A 22,674-nucleotide genomic window follows, 5' to 3' on the forward strand; every position below is an offset into this window, starting at 1 on the left:
GGTACGGAAATACGCGCTAAGAGTTTTAAGGTGGTAGTGGCAGGACTTTGAGACGTTATTGACTTGGCGCAAGAGTGTTAGGTCAGAGTCTAGGACGCATCCAAGGTTTTTTACTGATTTAGAGGGGGGGGTCGGCGAGTTGCCCATGGCAGATGGCCAAGGTAGTGGGGGTGGAAGAAGTTTGGTGTTGTCACATACCATGATTTCGGTTTTGGAGGGGTTTAGCAAGAGGTGGTTTGTGGTCATCCAGAGCTCTATGTCGAGGAGACAGGAAGCGAGGTCAGGTCGGCAGTAGGGTTTTGAGTTCAGGAGTTTCAGAATTAGCCGAGTGTCATCGGCGTAGTTGTAGCACAGGATATTGTGCATGCGAATTATTCGTGGGAGGGTGGCCATGTAGAGATTGAACAAGAGGGCTGATGGGCATGCTCCTTGTGGAACTCCGGTGTCAACAGGACGGGCTTGGGAGGAATAGGTTGAGAGTAGGGTTATTTGATTCCTGTTTTTGAGGAAGGATGCTATCCATTTGAGAGCGGTTCCTCGAATTCCCAGGGAGTGGAGGCGGTCAAGAAGGATTGAGTCTAAGGATCTACACCAGAAAGCCTCCGCCACTCTACCCTACCTTTCCCATAACATAGACTGCCATAGACTTAGCCCATGCATACTTAGAAAGTTGTGTGACCACCAGCCGGATATCAACCATGACAGTGTTTGAAATGTTGCCTTGCACTGCATCCTAACATACTAGTCAATATTAACAAGTGTCACACCTGGAGGGAATTGTGGACGCTAGCCTGCGTCGCATCTGGATAGGTTTGTGAATGTCGGCATCTGCCTACTTGGATGGAATTAGGAAGGCTTAGCATACACCACACTTGATAGAACTCCAATTGAAATGTTAGACATATGAATGATGGCATGCGCCGCACTAAGTTAGAATTCCTAGCTCTGCCTCACATCTAGATGGGATTATGAGTATTAGCAAGCAGCATACTTAGATGAAACTGTAAATGTTAGCATGTGCCACACTTAGACGTAATTCCTAACTAGGGCCTGCGTCGCATCCATACAGGATTGTGAAGGTTCGCAAGTGCCACACCTAGATGGAACTTGAATGTTAGCATGTGCCACACTTAGAATTGAGAACTTTAGCCTGTGCCATATTTAGACAGGATAGTGAATATTAGCATGTGCCCCACTTAGACGTAATTCCTAACTTGGGCCTATGTTACATCTAGATAGTATTGTGAAGGTTAGCAAGTGCCACACCTAGACGGAATTGTGAAGATTACCAAGCACAACACTTAAAGGGAAGTGAGAATGTTAGCACGTCCCACACTTGGATAGAGTTGTGAACATTGGCCTGTGCAGTATCTGAATAATATTGTGAAGATTGGCGAGTGCCACACTCGGACTGAATTGTGTAGGTCAGCGGGTGCTACACTTAGACAGAACTGTGAATGCTTGCATGTTAAATGTCACATAGCCCACTAACCAATATGAACTCAAGCTCTCTGCATACTTAAAAAAACTCACACAACAAGCTGCACGCACTTCACCAAACTGCAACAACACAAGTCGCACCAACAGCACACGCGGACTGATACCAATCCAATTACTCACACCAAAGCTCAGCACCCGGTGTCTACCGAGTTGAAGCTGCCAACATTACCTGCACGTCCACTCTTCCTCATCCCAGTACTTACTTCATGAGGCCCCTGCCTCCGACACAGGAACAACTTCTATTTCTTTAAATTCCTATAAATCCTCCCCCCACATCCACTTCACTCAGTTTAATTTTTCCTGCCTCTGGCAGGTTGGACTTTTTCTTCCCGGTGCAGGGCACTGGAGAGCACCGATTGCTGGCCCCCTGGGTGGGGGGCTGTGTGCCGGGGCCCTCGGCTCCCTCAGGTGCGGCGCTGCTCCTGGGCCACCTGCGGGCCTTGGGGTCACAGTTGAGCGGGATTGCCTCGCTGGGTTCTTTGCTGGGATCCGGACCGCAGCGTGAGCATTGTGTCCCGGGTCCTGCACGGCCCGGGGGAAGGTAAGGAGAGGGGAGGACTGGGCTTGATGTTTTTCCCCTCTCCCCCTGTTTTTGGCCATCTTGATTCAACAGGCCTTTTCCTCGTGCTCTGTGTACACATCTTTATTGGAAATGATGGCAAGCACTTGGCAGTATGGGCTAACCTTCCCCTTTGTTGTGTGGCCTCTCTGCTTCTGGTCGTGGGGTGACAGTGGCAGAGTATTTGAAAGTGCAGGAGCTCTGTTCTGTCACAGGCATGTCACATATCACCCGCTCCTCAGACATACACAGCCCAGGATGCACCGGATGTTAGCTGCATTCACTGGGGGAAGGTAAGGAGAGGGGAGGACTGTGCTTGATATTTTTCCCCTCTCCTGCTGGTATGCCCATCTTCACTCCTTCAACATGCCGTTTTCTCATGCTCTGTGTACACATCTTTATTGAAAATAATTGCAAGCACTTGGAAGTATGGGCTAGCCTTCCCTTTTTGTTGTGAGGCCTCTCCGCTTCTTGTCGTGGGGTGACAGTGACAGACAGTCTTTGAAAGTGCGGGGGCTTTGTTCTGTCACAGGCATGTCACATACCACCCGCTCCTCAGACACACGCAGCCCAGGAAACACCAGATGTTGGCTGCATTGTTTGCGTGCAGTCTGTGAAAACGGCGCAGATTTGGACAAGACTGCAAGCGGCCGGAAGGGTACCCGCCTGGCATTGTCTACACTTCGGGTTCGAGTCTACGGTGCTGACTCACCCCTTCATCCTTCCTAGACCGACGCATTGGAACGATTTAGAGATTGGGGCTACCAGCTACTGGATACAGGGCTCAAGCCACCTCTCAGTCATGTGGTGAGTTAGTGGTGTGTTTGGGTCTGTGCTAGCTATGGACGCAGACTCCTTATCCTGTCCTCTTCTTCTGAACTACACGAGGGAAGGTCAAAGGAGATGATTTTCTTTTCCCTTGTCCGGCATGGAATTATAGAAAATGCATCATGGAAGTAATGGCCATTCAGAGGGTTCCCAGTGTCTCTTCTTTTAGGGCCTAGCTCCTCTGGTGCCGACGTGTTGCTTTCACGCCTCCTCTCAGACTTGTGGGATGTGATATGGCACATGTCTGTGCTTAGAGGGGTTCTAAGACCCCCTGGTGCCGGTGGAGGGGGATGTGACTTCAGTGGGTTTTTCCAGTGCAGGCATACCCCAGGTGGGGGGTTGCCTTTGATGTCTGTTATCCGGGATGGAATGCTTTGCCCCGCTTTGTGACAGTACTCTGCCCTTTTGACGCCAGCCTGGTGGCTCCTCTGTCGGCTGGGGGGGCCATGGTCTGCTGGGCTGTCCTGTATCTTCCTTTTGATAAGTCAGATATTTTTGTGGGCTGACAAGCATGCTGTTATATTGTGGCACAGGCATGCTTCAACGTCCTGTGATTTTCCTCTGGTGCAAGTGCAATGACTGGTGGTTTTCCCTGGCTCCTCGTCTCTATCTTCTCTGAGGTGTATGGGACCGGTGGGGTTCGGCTTCTTGGGTAATGGGCTCCTTCCAGAGGGGGGTATCAGTTGCCGTTCCCGTCTCCTCCTGTCCAGGTTTGCATGGTTAGGACTTTGGTACCCAGTTCACGGTCCAAGTAGTTGGCCATGGGATCCGTTCTCTCCGAACGGTTGTTGTGGGTTACCATCTTGCCCGTTCCTCTCCCTGTTCAGGGTCAAGTTTTCTACTTGCGGGTGTTCCTGGTCCCTATGCCTTCTAGGATGTGTCACCTGCTTATGGGTCTCAAAACCCTGCACTGCTTGTCTGGACGTCTGGGGAGAGCGTACTCTGGATGTTGTGCAGGGGGGGCGCTTGCTGGCTGGGCTGGGTTCTCACAAGGCAGCATGTCTCGGCTCGCCTGTTGCTGAAGTTACGGGGCACGTGGTGTCTTGCGCGTTTTCCGGTTCCTTGAGCCCGTCTTCGGTTACATGCCCTGGTGTCTTATACTCTCTCCCACTGGCTCCCGACGTCTCGGCTTTCGTAATTTTGTTTTCAGTGTCCCCAGCGCTGCGAGTCTCCCTGCTATGGTGGCGGTGGGTTTTAGGTCTACAGGCTGAGGTGCGCATGGTCCTTCCTCCTGTGACCTCTCTTATTACCGACGCCAGCAGAAAGGGTCTACATTGGGGGTCCTCTCAGCTCAAGGGTTGTCAGATCTGGGGAGAGCCGGCAATCATCCAATTGGCAAGAGTTGTGCCATTGTCCAAGCTCTGGTGTACTACGAGGAGTTGCTGGACGGTCGGCGGTTTTGTTCCGATCGGACAATAAGACGGCCTTGGCATATGTCAACTGCAAAAGGGGTTCCGGCCGCTCCTTGAATGCTCTGGCAGCACTGATAGGCACCTGGGAGGAATCACATCTGGTGTCTCTGGTGGCCTCACATATCAGAAGGGTGGACAATGTTCAAGCAGATCTTCTCCGATGCCGGTTTTCACTCCTCTGCGGAACTGGTCCTGTTGGCCCAGGTCTTTGCGGTGACCTGTGTCAGATTGGGGTCCCCGGTTCTAGACCCGTTTGCATCCCCAGCCTCAGCAGAAGTTCCCCTCTTCTGCTCTCGGTTTCAGGCTGGGGGGGTTGGGGGATGGACGCCCTCTCTGTACAGTGGCCTTGGGGTTTTCCTTTATGCCTTTCCGCCTATTCCCCTTCTGCCCCGGGTGGTTTGGCGCATCAGAGTGTCCAGGGTGACTGTGTTGTTGTTAGCTCAGTTCTGGTCCCGCAGGAGTTGGCTCCCCTCTCTGTTGGAGCTTCGGTCCTAGGAACCTTGTCTGGTTCCGAGGTGGCCGTGTCCCCTTCAAGGGGATCTGCGGTTGGAATTCCACCAGATGCAATGGGCAGTGTGGCTAGTGCTCAGTCTAGGTTGATATCTCAGGGATTCTCAGATCCTGTAGTTGAGTACAAAATGGATGCTCTTAGACCCTCCACTCTGAAGGTGTTCGGCAGGCATTGGAGCCATTTCCGAGACTGGTATGGCTAGTCTGGGATCCCTCCCCTGCGTTCTGGCCTCTCTGCTATCCTTCGATTCCTCGAGAAGGGCTTTTGACAGGGGCCTAGCAGTTTTTTTTCCAGGCTTGGCTCTCAGTGGGCCTCCATGAAATTCCTTTTGGGGGGCTCTAATGGCCACTTGGATGGGGAGGTGTTGGTGGGGAAGTTGCTCCAGGGTTTTTCTTCTTCCCGTCCTTGTGCTGATATAGGGCTTCCCCCTTGGGATCTCCCTCTTGTATTACGGTTCCTTCAAGGGCCTCCTTTTGAGCCCTTTTTCCGAGATTGCTATCAAACAACTTACACTGAAATCTGCTTTTCTTATTGACCTCGCTTCTGCCCGTAGGCTTGGGGAGATTGGGGCTCTCTTATGTCACCCTCCTTTCCTGAGGATGCTGCCAGACTCGGTGGTGCTGAGGTGTGGTCCGAAGTTCCTCCCTTAAGTTGTATCTCGGTTTTCACACCTCTCAGGATCTGGTTCTCCCCGACTTCTTTCATGATCCGAGAACGCATGAGGAGGTGGCTTGGCTTAACATTATGTCTGGCGGGACATGTTGGAGTATTTGGCTAGGTTTGCTTTTTCCACCAATCTGATAGACTTCTGATTGCTTCTGGTCCGGCTGGGGCTGGGCATAACGCATCTGTGGTTTCCATTTTCCAGTGGTTCCAGGTTGTGATCTCCAGGGCCTATGTGGCTTCTGCGCACGATCAGGGGCGGTCCGCCAGGGGTTTGGCGGCTTCCGGGCCAATGCAAGGAGGGTTTTTCTTTGCAAGAGATTTGTATGGCTCCCACCTTGGCTGGTCTAGGCATTTTCATCAACCACTATGGGTTGAGTTTCTCCCACTCCGGGGGTTGGTTCCTTCATGGTTGGAGTTGTGTCTGTGGAGATGTGAATTAAGAGTTACTGTGGGTGTGTTTCCTGCACTGTTTTTAGCTCTGTGTCTCATTGGGACCTTTTCCCCGTTGCTGCTTTGGTATACCTCATGAAGTAAGTACTGGGACGAGGAAGAGTGGACGTGGAGGTAATGTTCTGATTACTTACCGCTAATCTTCATTACTCCTAGTCCTACTCTTCCATGTCACCATACTGATGACCCTCCTCACCCTCCCTGCGGGGAAGGTCCCATGCTCCGGCTTGGTAATATGGAACTGAGTGACGTGGATGTGGGGGAGGAGTTATAGGAATTTAAAGAAATAGAAGAAGGTCCTGTGTCGGAGGCAGGGGCCTTGTGAAGTAAGTACTGTGACGAGAAAGAGTAGGACTAGGAGTAGTGAAGATTACTGATAAGTAATCAGAGCAGTACACTACTCCTCTCACTATCCTACTCCCTCTTCGCCTTACTAACCCATACCACCTTCTCATTTACAGATCCTCCAGAGCACCTGGGGACTAATTCCGTTGGTGAGTGCACTATATAAGTACTGTTAACATAACATAATCTCCTTTCGCCATATATAGGGCCTGAAGGAGCATTGGCGTACCAGATACACTCATCAGAAACAACCAGATAAGGTAGAACATAACACTTTGCCAATGTTTGTTTCTAATCATCTCAGTAAAGAAACAGGGTGTCTGCTCAAGTGCCGTTTTTGTGTCCAAAATCGAGCCATGTTCTGCTGCCACTGTGGTCTGCTGTCGCTTCACTCACCTTCATCATCCTCGTCGTCATCGTACTCTTCCAAGTCTCTCTCCCGCTTTACCCGCACCCTGGTCGCCATAAATATTTCCCCCGGTCACTCCGATTTCAAACACTTCACAGTTCCTAAATTGCGAACACAGAGCGTCTGCGATGCAAGCCTCGCTCCGGTGCAACACCAAAATGCCGGTAACTGATTGGACGCTGATTCGCACAGGCCCAAATGGTGACTGTAACAAGGTCCACCATCTTAAAGTTTCCCCGCAGTAGCAGTTTCATTCATATGTTTAGTTCCAGCAAGTAAGTCGTGCAAAGCTTTACTATTAAATAGAAAATAATTAATAACGTGTTATCGATTAAATAATTACATATTACCGTAATAATATAAATGTGATAGAGTTTATATAAAACACAAAACGAACTGTCCCACTTAATAGTGTTAGGTAAAGGTCGTGTTTTTATAGCCTTATTGTTGTCGCTTTTTAGTCAACATCGTTGCAAAGTGAAGCACATTTACAAAATAGCCGCCTGAGCTATGAAGCAGCGGTGTCATCCGTACGTGTCTTTTTTTTTCACTCCCACCGAACTACCAATGTAGCCTCGCCTTTCTTTGGACAAATGTCGCACGAAGCTCAGAAGAACATTGCGCGGTGTAGTGTTTGCGATGATAACGGCATGGCATCCCAGCCCCCCCCCCTCGCCCCCTTGTAGTGTCCACTTACAGAGTGTAAGCTGCAGTTTCAGGTCCGTTGATCCACGCGTGTGGCCGTGCGTCGGTAAAATTACCCAAGTGGCCCATGGAAGCGGAGAGGGTGGACTGCCCGGACGGTGGCAGGACTGGTCCCGGGGTCAGGCTCGATATGAGCCACGGCTTCATAAGGCACATCCGCCGGAATCAAATGGCAAGGTGCATTCTATGACACGATTTCAAAATTGTATCCTGTGTTTTAATGGTTTGTGTGACTTCGCGGTATAATTCCACAGAAGGAAAATACATTGAGTATTCATTACCGCTTTGTCACTCGCCCTAGAATATTCGTCTCGTTGGACCGGCCCACAGAAGGTATTCTGTATTTCTTAATTTTTCCCCTAAAACCCCTCACCCGGAGGGTATAACTTCTCCCAAGCGATTAAGCTTCCAGATAGGCGAGGTGGGTTGCAGTACTTTGACGGAAGAGTTGGACTGCCTAATGAAGACTAGGTACACTTGTATTTATTGAAATGTGTCATTACACACACATGCACTGGCTCAGTGTCAATGTCACACACGACTCTGCTTTTTACAGCCTGTGGATATGAAGGGATGTACCAGCCCTGGAAAACTTCCTGAGCCCGCCCCCTGTACCTTTGCCCCAGAGGTGGTTTCTCCCCACGTTTGACCTGCCCTAAATGGTGGAGTGAGCCTTGAAAACTGTTGTAATGCATCTTAATGTATTGGTGTCCATCCATTGCCCATCTGCTTAATTAGATCACTGAATCCTTGCAATCACCGTAAGCGGCATGGAAGTAATAATGGGTGTGCTGCACTACATCTGTTGTGGCTGAAATTTATAAAGAGCATTACCATTCATGGTGCGGGAGGAGGACTGATCCTGTGAGAGGAAATTGAGCCAGTGGGCGTTTCATGACAATTGCATGGGTAACTACTTATGAAAATACTCGAATCCCCACGCACATTCCACTAGCTCTCTAACTGAATATCAAGATTCAGTGTCTGACAACGATCTTGAGGTATGGCAAATTATCTTCTTCTCCCCCATGCTTGCATATCAACTGTAATGATTGCTATATTTTTTAACATCAAATTCTGTGCCGAGATTATCCAATTTTTCAATTTCCTAAAAGCTAACATGTATTGTTGATGCCATAAAAATCCCCCCTCCTTCAATAAATTCACGTGGGATAACCTATGTCTGCAAAACTCTTAATGTATTTGCTATAATATTCTCCCATCCCAAGCAAATATTTGGCCTCATTCTTGTTTGTGGGGTCAGGTGCCTCTTTGATGGCTTAACATTCTCTAACCGCTACTTCTCTAAAATTGCATTTGCTACTTTCAATAGAAAAACCCTCTAAGACTGTCCAACACTGGGTGTAGATGGTGATCATCTTCTACACACCTCAACACTACAATCTCATCTATGTACCAGGAATGTCTTGATGTGACACATCCTCCGGAACACCACAGTAGCATTGACTAAACCAAAAGGCATTCTCTGGTGTTTATACAATTCTAATCCTGTAATAAACGCAGTCATTTGTTGACTATCCTATGTCAGATCAATTTGATGTGCTGCCGAAATGCCCAATGTGCTAAATAAATCTGTATCATAGATACAATACAACATCTCAGCTATCATTGCGTCTCTGAGGTCCACAAACTCAAAAATCTGAACATTTTACTTTGTTGCCACCAGTATGGGGCAAATCGATTTGGCAGAGTCAAACAAATGTTTTGTAGCTTTAGTTACTTTTCCTCTCCTCTCAAACGTATCTAAATTCTTACTTTATATTGAATATGTTGTACTCCAGGATTTATCATACTATTGTGTGCATATCCCTTCAAACAGATGTATATGCTTCTTTTACTTCGCTGTCCTATGTAGAGGCTCTTATCTGTTTGGGTCTAGTTTTATTCCCTAATGCGGCTTGTCCCCTCCATCCCAACACTTACACTCACTTTTTTTATACGCATGTTTTGACCACTTACTCTATTTTTGAATTCTGTGGAAAGGTTCAAACATCCTGAACATGGATATGCATGACCCTTCACACCCACCAGCATCTTAATGTCCCATTTTCCTAAACGTTTCTGCAGACCTTACTTCACAATTTTGTCCCATTCCTTTTTGAATCAATGGTGTATGGTGAACAACTGTCAACTACTTTTAGCTCCTGCTTATCCAATCAGAATTTCGATCCCTGCTTAGTGGTACCCCAGTCACCCAGGAGCAAGTTAATACAAAAGCACACAAAGGTCACCTAAGAGCCAAGAGTAAGGTGAGAGAGAGAGGCATTGGTCTCTTATGGTTAACGTGTACGTGGAAAGGTTGGTGAGCGAATGTTGGCCTTATAGGAACTCTGATAAAATTACAAAGGCAGGAATTATGTCCCATGATACCACCTAGTAGGACCTGTGAATGTTTGGGGATTGATATCCTTGGTCAATATCACACAACTAAGGAAGGCACAATGTTTATTATAGTAATGGTGGATAATTTTTCTAAGTGGCTAAAGATAAAAATAGTTAAACGAATCACAGGGTATGCAATAAAACAGTTCATGGATAACAGGAGGGAAGGATAACCCAGCATAATAAAGCGATGTGGGCCACAATTCCAAAGTGCAAATGTAGCTAGGTATGGTTAAAAAAAGGAAGGAATTAAATGGACGTTTATATCTAATTGTCATTCAGAGTCTAATGGTTTAATAGAAAGTTCCAGATTACTGGCACCATGTTGAACGATGTCAATCAAACTTTTCAGTATTAAAAAAACCTTCAAGCTAAACAATTTACATAAAAACAATGAATTCCGAGAACAAATCTAAGTAAATATGCAAAGTCTGTTATATTAATTAAAACATCAGCCTTCAATACGCAGTTAATAGCAGGAAAAGGAAATCGTAGCATAAAGGGCGAAGTTTGGCAGGGGAGTTGGCAGTCTGCCCTTTTGAATCAACCTCGTGTGCTGTTGAGGTCTGATTTGTGTGTTTTTGACTGCGATGAGGAGCCAGACCCTAAAACCTGCCTGCTGCCACAGAGCGGCTGCAGTGTTTGGCAGGAGAGATGGCAGTCCACGACGGGAGATGGCAACAGGACGGAACTATGAAGAAGGAGGAGGAAGACGTCTGCGTAGCCAGCGACATCATCTGGAAGAAAATGGATTGGTACATCGCGGAATAACAAGGGGGGTCCTTGGAGTCTCTCTGCCAGACATTAGTCCTGGTTACGAGAGACATTGCAGCCCATTGAAACAAGGACTCTACAGCGGGACCTCCACGAAAAGAGGTAAGACCTCTACAGATGAACTTTCATTGCCGTCTGAACGGTATGATCAACGGCTCCCTTTGTTCCTCCTGTGCCCCAAGAAGTGACCCCTCGAGTGGTAACTGACATGTACACCGCAGACTTAAATGCTGCTTGCTGAGCGTGTCCGCAGTTCCTCTGTTGCCCACGGCTGAACATGAGTTTGGCCGCGGAGAGACCGAGTTGGGGGGGGAGGAGGACCATGTCACTGAGAGCCTGGGTTGTGGAGGGGCCTTGGTGGCCTTGGACTCTCATATGGTGGATACAGAGGTAGGGCAGGGTTGTCAACCGGTGCCTCAGCCCAACCTATGTACGAACCTTGGGGCGGGGGGAGAAAACAATAACCCAAAGCAGACCCCTCCAATAAACGAGGCGCAGGACCAAACTCATATGGCGCCTAATGACTGGAAGGTTTTATCAGCACCTATACTGGAACCAGAAACGGAAATTCCTATGGGTAATAATTGGACAATTGAAATAGATATTCACCCAAGGCCAGAATTTGAAAACCTTCAAAGTCTGCCCTTGTGGATTAATATGAACAACTCCCAAAATGAGGAGACATCGGGGCTCCTACAAGTTCAAACGGAATCAATGAACGTGATGGTGTTTTGGGCCGCGACAACGACTTGGACAAAATGAAAGACAGGGAAAATCCCCTAAATTCGACGGACCTTGATGAACAACAAGGTAATTTAAGAGTTAAAAAAAATAATGAAAATAAAGCCATTATTCAGAAGAAATCAAAGGAAAAGAAGACCTCAAAACTTTTAAAAAAGAATGGTGTGACGCACTCTTTGATATCTACAAAGAAAAAGATTCGTCAGAAATTAAATGAGATGGATGACAAAACGAAAATATATAAAGATCAATCCACTGAATAAAACCGGTACACCAGGCCAATCCGTTGTCTCAATTCTTTTTCAAAAAGCAACATGAAGCGAATTCTACTCTGGGCAAACTTTGGGACGCAGAAATTCTGCAAGGGGCGGACATGGCTCCAGTGACACATCTCCCAGGACTTCAAGGGGCTGATTCATGGAATTTGTGCGCCGAAAACCGGGGATTTGTATGTCATTCGGCCTTCAAATCCCCACTTGTTAAACAGTGATTTGCAGGCAGAATGGCTCACAAATCCCCGTTTTTCGGCGCACAAATTCCTTGAATCAGCCCCCAAGTGTTCTCATGGGCTGGCCTGTCCTCAGAAGTAAATAAACAACGTGCTGAGCAGGATCCTTGCCATCAGTGTGAGCATACGGATCCTCAAGTGATGGGTTCGACACTCTCTCCCTTGGATGGAGAAAAGGGCAAACCAAATGTGGTGCCTCTCACACCAACACTCTCAGCGGGGGGGGGCTGGAACTCCCAAAGAGATGATATGAATGCAGCTCAGGAAAAGGGTAGAGACCTCGAGTTGATTCCTCAAGCCCAAGAACAGGGCTTAGATGGGGTAAGTAGCTTAACTAAAGAACAGCAGAGAGGCGGACCAGCACATACACAAGGCGCGACTTTGAATGTAATCAAGAAAAATACAAACTTTGACACACATCTGCCAAAAGAGTGCCCAGTTGCCGAGAAAAATCTAAAGGCCGTGAGCCCTTGTTGTGGTTTAACCCCAACAGCGGCAACTAATAATAAGAACTTATTAGCTGCTACCGAATCAAACGACGCAAGTTTAAAGGGCCCAAACAACAGAGATCCGGAACAGATCCTCTTTCACTCACCTGTAAGAAGGCGAACGTACTCAAGATTTGTGGAAAATCTGCAAAAAGATACACCTGTAAAAAAACCTGACTTGATGACAATTATGTCTACTATAACAATCACGCTAGCCCCCTTTTCAAAACTATGAGGCGCTAAATGACACACTCAAGGACCATACCTCGCTGTTAGCCATGATGTATACTAAGATGACCTTTCTGGAGGGTTTTGTTAGTGCTGACCTAAACTGAGAGAGTCACAGGAATCCCACACCCTGCAGAAAAAAACTGATCATAAAGTATACTTAAAGGATCAAAGTACTGAAACAATAAAACTGGTAACATCAAATCATAGTTTGCAAACATCTCTGCTTAAAGGAGGGCAAAAGGAGGCACTAATCTTATTTAACAGACCTCAGGCTGAAGAGAGTGCCCCAAGAAAGAAAGGCCAAAAGGAGATGGCAATAACCACCTCCCAAAAGCAACTTCATGCCGTGAACCAAGATCAAGAAAAAACTAAACGGTTGGAGAAGGGAATGAATTCCAATCAGTATGTGACAGCAAAGAAATCCTTAAACGGTTTTGTTTCTATGGATCTACTCGCGGCAATTGAGAAGAGGATTCATCAAGAATCAGTGCCTCTGCAAGGCCATCTCTCAAACCTCTAAGGAAGACATGTGCCCAGTGTTTTCTCAACCAAAGGTGTAAATGCTAAAATTCACCAGGCGGAGGTCTCCGTCAAATAAACACTCGCAAGTGAGTTTAACAATCATTTATTGCAATCAAGACAACAGCTTCTGCGGAAGGGCCGACTGCAGGACCTCATCATAGGGATACTGTCAAGAGTGAGCTGCTGACATCACAGAGCTGATAAATTTTGTAGGAAATTGGTAACATTGTGCTTTATGGCTGGCGAGAAATCGAGACACTTCCAGACATACATTTTCCTGCCAAAATACTTTTGGCTGTAATCCCAGACATTGCGGTAAGAAGTACAAAGGCCGGACATTGCTAAATCATAGGATTTATCAGGGCTTGTCACAACATGTTCCAGGATGCAGATGTAACCATGGCCGGCATGGACGTGCAAACAGGCATTTTATCAAACTTGATACAGTGGGGTATTTAGCAAAACACACATCTTGCTACGGCAGCGATAATGATTTCCTTTTATGGGCTGTTAAACAAAAGCAGGACCCATATTTTACAGAGTGACGCACGAGCGCCTGATTAAAAATCCCCCTTCACGCACATTCCAAGAAATAGCAACTCCAAATATAGATGGGTTTTTGCTTATGTTTTCGGGAAAGAGCGCGGATGTTGAACAATCATTATTCATGAAAGAGACCCAAAGGTCGGCGAACACATGCTGACTTGCAGGCTGCGCACTGTGGGAAGGGAGGCAAAGAGTGCAAAAAGACGCTATTTATGTACGCATTTACGGGGAAGGCAAGCAGAGGGGACATTCCTAAATCTATGAGTAATGTGTGCTCGGGGCGAAACCCTGGGCCTCGTGTGCAGACACAAAAAGCAGTTGCTTTAACATGGACATGATGCTATAATGCGAACAATGGTTTAGTCTTGCTGAAGCAAACCAATATGGCAGTTCTTAGGAAAAATGATTTCTCTATTTACAAACAACCCTTTTGCGTCAGCAAGACTACATCAACAATAAACTTGATGTGCCTAGTATTTATTCATATTTTAACAGGTGCTGGCTGTGGCTCTCCTGTCAGGCACTGGACAGCGCCTCTGTTTCAGTTGTTCAGTATACGTTATATATTTCGGCTTGAATGTTTCACTCTTTTTATTTTCATTGTCGGAAACATCAATCTTTTGTCATCTCATTGGTGGCCATAGCATTAGTGAGTTTCGGTGTCAGTGCCCCCATCATTTTCCTGCAGCAATCTCCTATGACAGATGCACATAAGGGAAAGCACTGAATGCAACAGCAACAAGCAGCTATCAATCCTCCTATGACAAGAAGAGGGGTGAGAAGCTTCCAGCCCCAGCTTCGTAATAGATCCCAGAACCAGGATGTCCCATCCCCGGGCCCAAATTCAGAGTGTATTTGAGCTGCCATTTTATGCATTTCATCGATCCCTTTAAAGATGTTGGTGCTATAATCAGGTTTGAAGGTACAACAGGAAGTGCCAATAATTTTACAAGCTCCTCCTACCTCAGCCAGCATTGTATCCAATACCAGGCGATTTTGCAATGCGACCATCCGGACTGCTTGTACTTCTTTAGTAAGGTTAGTGAGTATGTCGCCGGTCACATTTTGTTCCTTTTCCACTAATCTAGCCAAATGTCTAATACTCCGTGAATTCATTACTATCACCATGGGCATTAGTATACCCTTTAGGAAATCAAAAAACTCATCCCAAGTGGTGTCGTCTTTAGTGATAACACCTTTTCCTTTGCCCGTAATTGCCCATATTCATCTTTGTTCTCCTTGTTTCTTGTTTTAAGTTTACTGCCTCCAAAGGTTTATAATGCATCCCTAACATTACATAACCAACGGTAACTCTACCTTTCCAATAGCGGGGAAACCAGAGGAATGCTTCTTTCCCACAGATAAACATTGCTCCCTTAGGAGGATGGAAGGGTGCTGTTATACTATTGAAGTCTACCGTATTCTGGCAGTTGTGTCGACCCATAAAAACAGCCTCACTGTGTGTTTTGTTTCGTTGATAACAAAAGGGGGCTCTACGAACTATATTTTGTACATGGATTGGGCGGGCTAGTACTGCTTCCCTGTCCCTTTTTAAAAGCAGTTCGCAGAATTATTTCTATTTCTTTGTTTGGGCAAGAAGTGGATCTGTTTAGATACCTAGTTACGTTTAGTGTCGGGGGAATATAAGTTCCTCCCAAGACCTCAGATATAATTATTGTCTGATTTTTTTTTTTTTTTTTTTTTCTTTTTTTTTTAGTTACAAATGTGAGTGTTTGACGGGTTTCGCTATAGTTTTGGGAGGCACGCAAAAGATAATCTTGCCAAGGCACGCAGGTATCATTTGTAGCAGGAGTTGCGTACCATTCGGGCATACTCTCATGGCTGTGGGGAACATACGTGCATATGTAACAGTTGGTCTTATTAGTATTTGGTTCATATCATTCATCCATGTCAGGATGCTATTCCTGGGGTGCTTCTTCCGATACTCCTGATCTATATGGGGAATAGTCACCAGTTTTGGTGTTGGAGGCTGCGGTGTGGTGGGTAACAGGTTACGGGCAGCATAACTATCATGGTGCTCTAGGTACCAGACGAATATAGCTGACCCTATTGCTATAAGAACACAAACAATTGATATGGGTTCCTCCTTCGGAGTGCATGCATACCTATTTACCCGTGGACGCCTTTGTCCTGCATCCTCGTTATCCATTGTAACAACCTACTTTGTTCCCTCGCACAGGGCTGGTCCCAGATGGCCTAGTTCCGGAACTTGGCTGTCAAATGTTACACGCTATGTACAGTATATATTTACACAAAAAGACTGTTTAAGATCCCTAACAATTACCCTAACGGTGCCGTTCGTTTATGCGCTAGATCGCAAGGGTTGCACAGTATAACCCGTTCTGCTGTCACCTACCTTGACACGTCTCGGTGAGGCTACTTCCTACACTTGAGGGGATGTCGAGGCCATTTCATCTGTGTCTCGGTGGGGCTATTTCCTTACCCAGGAGGGGCTGCTGAAGCCACATTGTCCTTGCTTGTTCCGATCCTTTACCAAGTCCTTTCTCAGCCAGGTGTCAGAGTTCAAACATAGGCAATCAATGTTGCTTCATATGGTGCAGATTATACCTTGGAGTGTCCTCCGTGGGTTCGGCTGCAAAATGGTCCGTATCCTTAGTTGGGGGGGTGGACTATCTGAGGTGGGGCCTTTTTGAGGTAGTTGGCGTGAATCCACGTTTTGTGACCAGCATTTTCTACCGCTGTCTGTGTCGCCAATAGGACCAAGTAAGGACCCTTCCACCGGGCCTGCAAGCAATTGGTCCGGTCAAAGCTCTTCACCAATACATATTCCCCAGGTTTGATGGAGTGGCCTTCTCCTTCTAGGGCCGACAGAGCTGCTTCTTTCACCTGTTGATGGATAATAGACAGTTTGTGTGAGTTCAGCACAGTATTCTCTTAGCAATGGCTGTTCAATGTCACCAATAGCTTTCGGTAAAGGGATGGACCAGGCACTTGGAGGCCGGCCCATTACAATTTCAAAGGGGGACAATTTGTGTGTCACCTTTGGAGTGGTACGCATGCTGAGCAATGCCAAAGGAAGGGCATCTGCCCACTTCAGGTTTGTGGAGGCACAGATTTTTGCCAGTTTGTTCTTGACCACGGAATTAGCATGTTCAATAATCCCTGCACTTTTTGGGTGATAAACCAAATGGAATCTCTGATCGATACCTAAGGCAGTACAGACATACTTCACAACTTGGCCAGTAAAGTGCACTCCATTATCAGAGTAAAAATTCTGGGCACTGTGTACTGGGGCACCCAGTATTTTAGAATACATTTTGCTGTGGAAATAGCTAGTGTTATCTCTCAGGGGGTAGGCATCTTTCCAGCCTGAAAACCCACACCTCATCGCAAGACAATTATTTCAATTTAGCAACTGGTTCCATCTGTATAAAGTCCATGTACCCCACCTCAAATGGCTCTATAGGGAGCTTGCTATGACCTGCTGGCACCTTCACAGATTTACCCACATTATGCTGGAGGCAGATGGTGCACTGTGCGGCCCACCTCCTGCAATATGATCCAATTTTCCGGTTCTTCCATACCTTGCTCAGAATGTCCTCCATTGCACTTGCATTAACGTGGGCATATCCGTGTGCCATGTCTACCACCATAGGTAAATAAATTTCAGGAAGGAACCACCTCATTTTGATTCTGTCCAACCACACCCCCTTGGACGTTTTTTCATTGTTACTGTCCTTAGTCCATGCTTTAATTTCACAATCTGCTGCTTCTTTTTGAATGTCCTTTACTACTTGTTCAATGTCTCTTCCCAGTTCACCATCCCTCTTCCCTTCCACATCCCTTTGTATCATGTTACATTTTGAAAGGGGCAATTCAGTGTTCCGCAGCATATTTACCCACCTGGTCTACTAAATCGTTTCCCTGCCCCACAAAATCTATCTTTTTATGGGCGGAGCACTTCACTATAGCCACCGGAGCAGGTTCAGCCAATGCTGCTAATAATTTGCTTATCAAATTACCATGTTTTATTTTGGTACCATGTGAAGTGGGAAACCCTCTTTCTTTCCACAGCAGACCAAAATTAAAGGCCACACCATGTGCATAGGCTAAATCCGTGTAGATGGTTATAGCTAAGTCTTTGCTTAGTTCCAGAGCCTTTGTTAATTCTGCAGCTTGCGCTGATAACTCAGGTATGCGTTCCATATGCACAATTTCACTTGTTACTGCGTACCCAGCCACTGTCTCCACACTTTCCAATTTGTAACATGAGCCATCACAAAATAGAATCCCATCACCTCCCTCTAGGGGAAGGTCACTCATGTCGACCCTGCCTCGGGTCTGTTCATCAGTGCCTATCGGGCAATCATGCATATCTTGATCTCCCTCCTCACTTGGCAAGGGCAAAAGGGAAGCTGGGTTCAAAGTATTGCATCTCATAATAGTCACATTTGGTGCAAACAATGTCAATTCATATTGTGTTACGGGCTGCCGTGAGGTGCTGAGTCTGAGTTCTATTGAGCAACACATCCACGGCGGGGGGGACTCTCACAATTATGGCAGTTCCCAACACTAAACCAACGCTTTGTTTAAGAGCTACCGCTGCTGCAGCAACTGATCGCATACATGGGGGAAGCGCTGCAACCACACTGTCCAAAGTGCCGGAAAAATAAGCACACAGCCTTTGCCTTCCATTTTGTTCCTGTGTTAATACCGATAGTACACAACCTTTCTGTTCATGTACGAAAAGGATAAATGGCTTGCCGTAATTGGGTGTCCCAAGCCCAGAGCGTCGCAGTCCTCTCTCATTTCTTGGGTGCAAGTGAAGGGTATCTGATCCTTTTGTGTTTTCAAACATTGTAGCAGGGGCTTAGCTAATGGGGAGAATTCAGGGACCCAATGACGGCAATATGAGGTGATACCTAACAGACGTCTCAATTCTTTAAAGGTACTAGGATAAGCCATTTCTTGGATTAACCGTACCCTTTCAGGTGACAGTGATCGATCCTCTGCAGTGAGGACATATCCCAAATAATCAACTTTAGGTTGTACGTATTGCATTTTCTTAAGTGACACTTTGTGACCATGGTATGCCAAATGCTGTAACACAATCAAGGTACCTTCTTTACAACTCCATTCGGTGTCTCCACAAATGAGGATGCCATACACATATTGGATGAGTATCACGCCAGGGGGTAACAACATCTCATCCAACTGTTGTTTTAGTGCTTGGCTAAAAATGGCCGGGTTCTCTGTGTAACCTTGGGGTGCTCGGCAAAACCTGTATTATCGTTGTGCTTATACAAAGGAGAAAAGGTATCTAGATTCTTCAGCTATGGGTATGGAGAAAAATGCATTTTTCAGATCCACTACGCTAAAATAAGTGGCTGGGGGAGGGGGCATGGTGAGAATACTCATTACACTGGGGACAACTTTATACCTGGGATCCACAACTTTGTTAATTCTTCTGAGATCAATAATAAATCTATACTGGGTCACTTCATCTCCTTTCTTGTGAACCGGAAGCAATGGAGAGTTACATGGGCTGTCATCACACTCCTCAACAACCCCAAGCCGTATCAAGTCCTGTACAATCCTAACCAATGCTGCTTCCCCTTCTGGAGATATTCTGTACTGCGGGGTCCGAGGTAGAGGGACCCCATGTTTCACCTTGATCACAACCTACAGGGGGGATGTTCAAAACACCTACATCATTACTGCCAGTAGCCCAAAGTTCCGCGGGCAATACCTGTAACTCTGGTGGTAATGGTTCAGCCAAATAACAACCTCCCATTTTGGGCTTACATATAGTTATGCGTACGCCTGTTGGGGAAAAATAAATAGTTGCATTCAAAGCTTTCAACCGGTCCAACCCAAGGAGATTCCCAGGACACCTATTGGTAAGTAACCATTTGTTTGTCAATTTCACTCCACATATTGATGTCTCAACTCTCTGGGACACTGGAGTACATATGGGTTCCCCACTAAACCCTACAGAAACCGTATTTTCACCCGATAGTGGAACTGAGGGGACGGTCTTGGCATCAACCGAGCTGTTACCTGCTCCGGTATCAACCAAGCATTTAACAGTGGGGTGCTGTCCTATCTGCAATTTAACATACGGTCCTCTCGGGTCTATAGGAACAGACACCGCCTCCTCAGATTCACTAGGGGTGTTTCAACTCATTGCTGCTGTTATCAAAGAACATAATTCCACACAATTCATCTTCCGCAAACCCATTGCCATTCACTCCAACCATTTGTCGCTGCGCCAGTTGAAAATACATTATTTTCAGGATTTATAAACTTTCCTCATCCTTGGGGTGGCCCCGTAGGAGGTCCACCTCAACCTCTTCTTCTCCCACCCGCCGGTTGAGCACCCTGTGCCATTAATGTGGGACAATTGTTTTTCCAGTGTCCCGTCTGCCTACAAAATTAGCACTGATCTATTCTTGGGGGGGGTGCGGGGGTGTCCATTGCGGGGTGTTACCTGTGGGGTTTCTTACCTGGGGTCTCTGGTCCTTTGGCTTATTATAAGGTGCTTGTACCAGTTGTTGCATTAACACTTTGTTTTTCAAGTTTCTGTCTACCTGTTTTCTTACCTTCCATTTCTTCCTCCTCCTGCCGCTCGTAATATTTAGCCATCTCTAGGATCTGGGACAGGGTGCTTGCCTGCCAGGTGCTTTCGCCCAATTTAAGTGGTTTCTTAATTCCCTTACGTAAACCCTTCACAAAGCCCAATGGCGAAATATCTCTGACCCGTGGGGTCGCTAACAGACTGACCACTGTGTGCCTTAAATGTACCTTCGAATTTCAGGAAATAGTTCCCAACCGTTACTGCAGGGCTTTGTATAACAGCATCCATTTTCTCAACATTCACATCCACCTCTGGCAAGACATCACTCGGTGCTTTTAGTATTCTTGTCCCTAGTGTTTTTAGGCCATCCGGGATGGGGTCAGTTGGTTTTCGATCCTTATCTTGTGTTTCTAATGCGGTCCAGTCAATTGCATGCCCAGGGCGGGTCCCTCGATCTAAAAGGTTCCATACATCAGCCGGGGTTATGGCGGACATCACATGATCGATGTCCTGTAAAGCCAAGTTACACATTTTAAATAATGCTCTCTGTAGAATCCTGCGGCATTAGTCCTAGGGCCCGGGGTACTTTTTATTATACTAAACAATTCTGCTCTAGTGAGGGGTACATAGACATAGGTTTCAGTCACAATGAGGGTCTTGTCATTCGGGTCTGTAGCCGCTGTAAGAACAGGCACACATTCCCTCAGGGGGGCTATCACTTGGGTTTCTGGGAGAAACACCTCTAATAATTCTCTGAACAATCTGCGTGTCCTAAGATCTTCTACTTCCCAGTTAGCTATACCATCTCGGCCTTGCAATCTCTCACTTTCTTACAAACATCCTCCCGCCCACCTGTTTCACATTCCTATCTTATTCAAAATTCGGACATTCCAGACATACCAGTCTGGTTGCCGAGCTATGGGTGGCAAATGTGTCCGTCCAGTAGTCTTAACTTCCCTTGCCCCTTTTCATTAAGTATCTTTTTAACCAAAGAGTCGGCAGTCGATTTGGCTCCCCATAGGTCCTGCTTCCTTCTTGCAATTTCCTGTTCCACCCACATTAGTTGGTCATTGTAATCGTTCATAATTTCCATTACCTGGCCAATTATCTGATTGTATTTATTCCACAGAGCTGTTCGGTCTTTTTCTGTGTCAAGGGTCTTATAAATGTCATACAAACCCACGGGCCTAATTTTTCAACCAGTCATTAACAAGTTCAATATGCATTCTGATTACCTGCCGAAATTCCTTCTTTTGGCAGGTATATAACCTTTGCTTTATCCCTGCAGCCGGGTCGTCGAACAACTCCTTTGCCATGCGTTCTAATCTGGTATAATCATCCGGGGTGAAGTAGGGCTTTCTAGAAGTGCCTTGTTTCCTCCTCCTCTGGACCATTTGGATCCATAGTGCCAGTCTGGGCACCATGTGGGTAGAGGGGTGCAGAAGGGACTTGAGGCGCAACGTTGGATGGGGATATGATGGGTACTGTTAGTTGCAAGAGGTTCTCTGTTAATCTGATTGCATCCTGATAAGCTTTGCCGTCAGGACCAGCAATTTCCTTTCCTACTTTCGGGAGGAGTGGGTACATACCCTTACTATACTTTATTAATGCTGCCCGATCCTCTACATCTAACTGGTGCTCATCTTTATCTAATTCACAGGCCTTCTCCTGTATGGTTCACTTTTGTTTCTTCCTATCCTTTTTGTCTTGGGACATATTTCGCTTTATCTCTTCTGTTCGCCATTGGCGGACAGCATCGTGTCGGGCGGGGCAGACCTTTTTCCTTAGCAATACCAATTCCAAGTGTTCGATTGTTTTAACATCAAAAGTACCCGCTTTAGGCCATTTGAATTGAATGGATTTCTTTGTGTAGTCCCAATTTTTACAAAATTGCACTGCCCCCAGCCCATAATTTGTTAGCATGGTATAACATGGAGTGGCTTCAGCAGGCCCGTACATAGAAATAAGAATGAGGAACCTATAAAGGTCGGCAAACAAATGCTGACTTGCAGGCCGCGCACTGTGGGAAGGGAGGCAAAGAGTGCTAACAGATGCTGTTTATGTACGAATTTACGGGGAAGGCAAGCAGCGGGGACATTCCTAAATCTATGAGTAATGTGTGCTCAAGGCGAAACCCTGGGCCTCGTGTGCAGACACAAAAAGCAGTTGCTTTATCATAGACATGATGCTATAATGCGAACAATGGTTTAGTCTTGCTGAAGCAAACCAATATGGCAGTCCTTAGGAGAAATTATTTCTGTAAGGGTAAGAAAACTAATGAGAGAAGGCGGGTAGTATTGGAAGGAGCAGAACCTCAGCCAGAGGTAAATATGGGGAGACGGAGAAGATGCAGCACTTTCTGTGCTAGCTCAAGGGGTGTCTTGCAAGCACCCTTCTCAAGAATTGGCAGCTAGAGCCGAAGCTCTCAAAGTTCATCTACGAGTAAGAGAACTGTGATGATTGACTCAAAAAAAAAAGATGGATTTGATGAATTTATATCAATACTCTAGAGGGGGT

General features: G+C 46.4%; 2 protein-coding genes across 3 annotated transcripts in view; one reads left to right on the forward strand and one right to left on the reverse strand.

The window, feature by feature from the left end:
• The window catches only part of USP39 (ubiquitin specific peptidase 39), a 660,051-nt gene extending 653,175 nt beyond the window's left edge, over positions 1-6,876 (reverse strand). Inside the window, exon 1 of the mRNA XM_069619032.1 lies at positions 6,668-6,876. Coding sequence (XP_069475133.1) covers positions 6,668-6,737 — 70 coding nt within the window. The 5' untranslated portion in view covers positions 6,738-6,876. The remainder of the gene's footprint in view (positions 1-6,667) is intronic.
• C10H2orf68 (chromosome 10 C2orf68 homolog) overlaps positions 6,848-22,674 on the forward strand; it is a 45,412-nt gene continuing 29,585 nt past the window's right edge. The window contains exon 1 of one of the 2 annotated variants that reach the window (XM_069619035.1): positions 6,848-6,955. In XM_069619035.1, the coding sequence (XP_069475136.1) occupies positions 6,879-6,955 (77 nt within the window). In that variant the 5' untranslated portion in view covers positions 6,848-6,878. Of the gene's footprint in view, positions 6,956-7,200; positions 7,563-22,674 lie in introns of those variants that run through there. The other variant, XM_069619034.1, reaches the window with a different exon arrangement.

The sequence above is a fragment of the Ambystoma mexicanum genome, chromosome 10 (assembly GCF_040938575.1).
Source record: "Ambystoma mexicanum isolate Mex_15411 chromosome 10, UKY_AmexF1_1, whole genome shotgun sequence".
Classification (NCBI taxonomy): Eukaryota; Metazoa; Chordata; class Amphibia; order Caudata; family Ambystomatidae; genus Ambystoma; species Ambystoma mexicanum.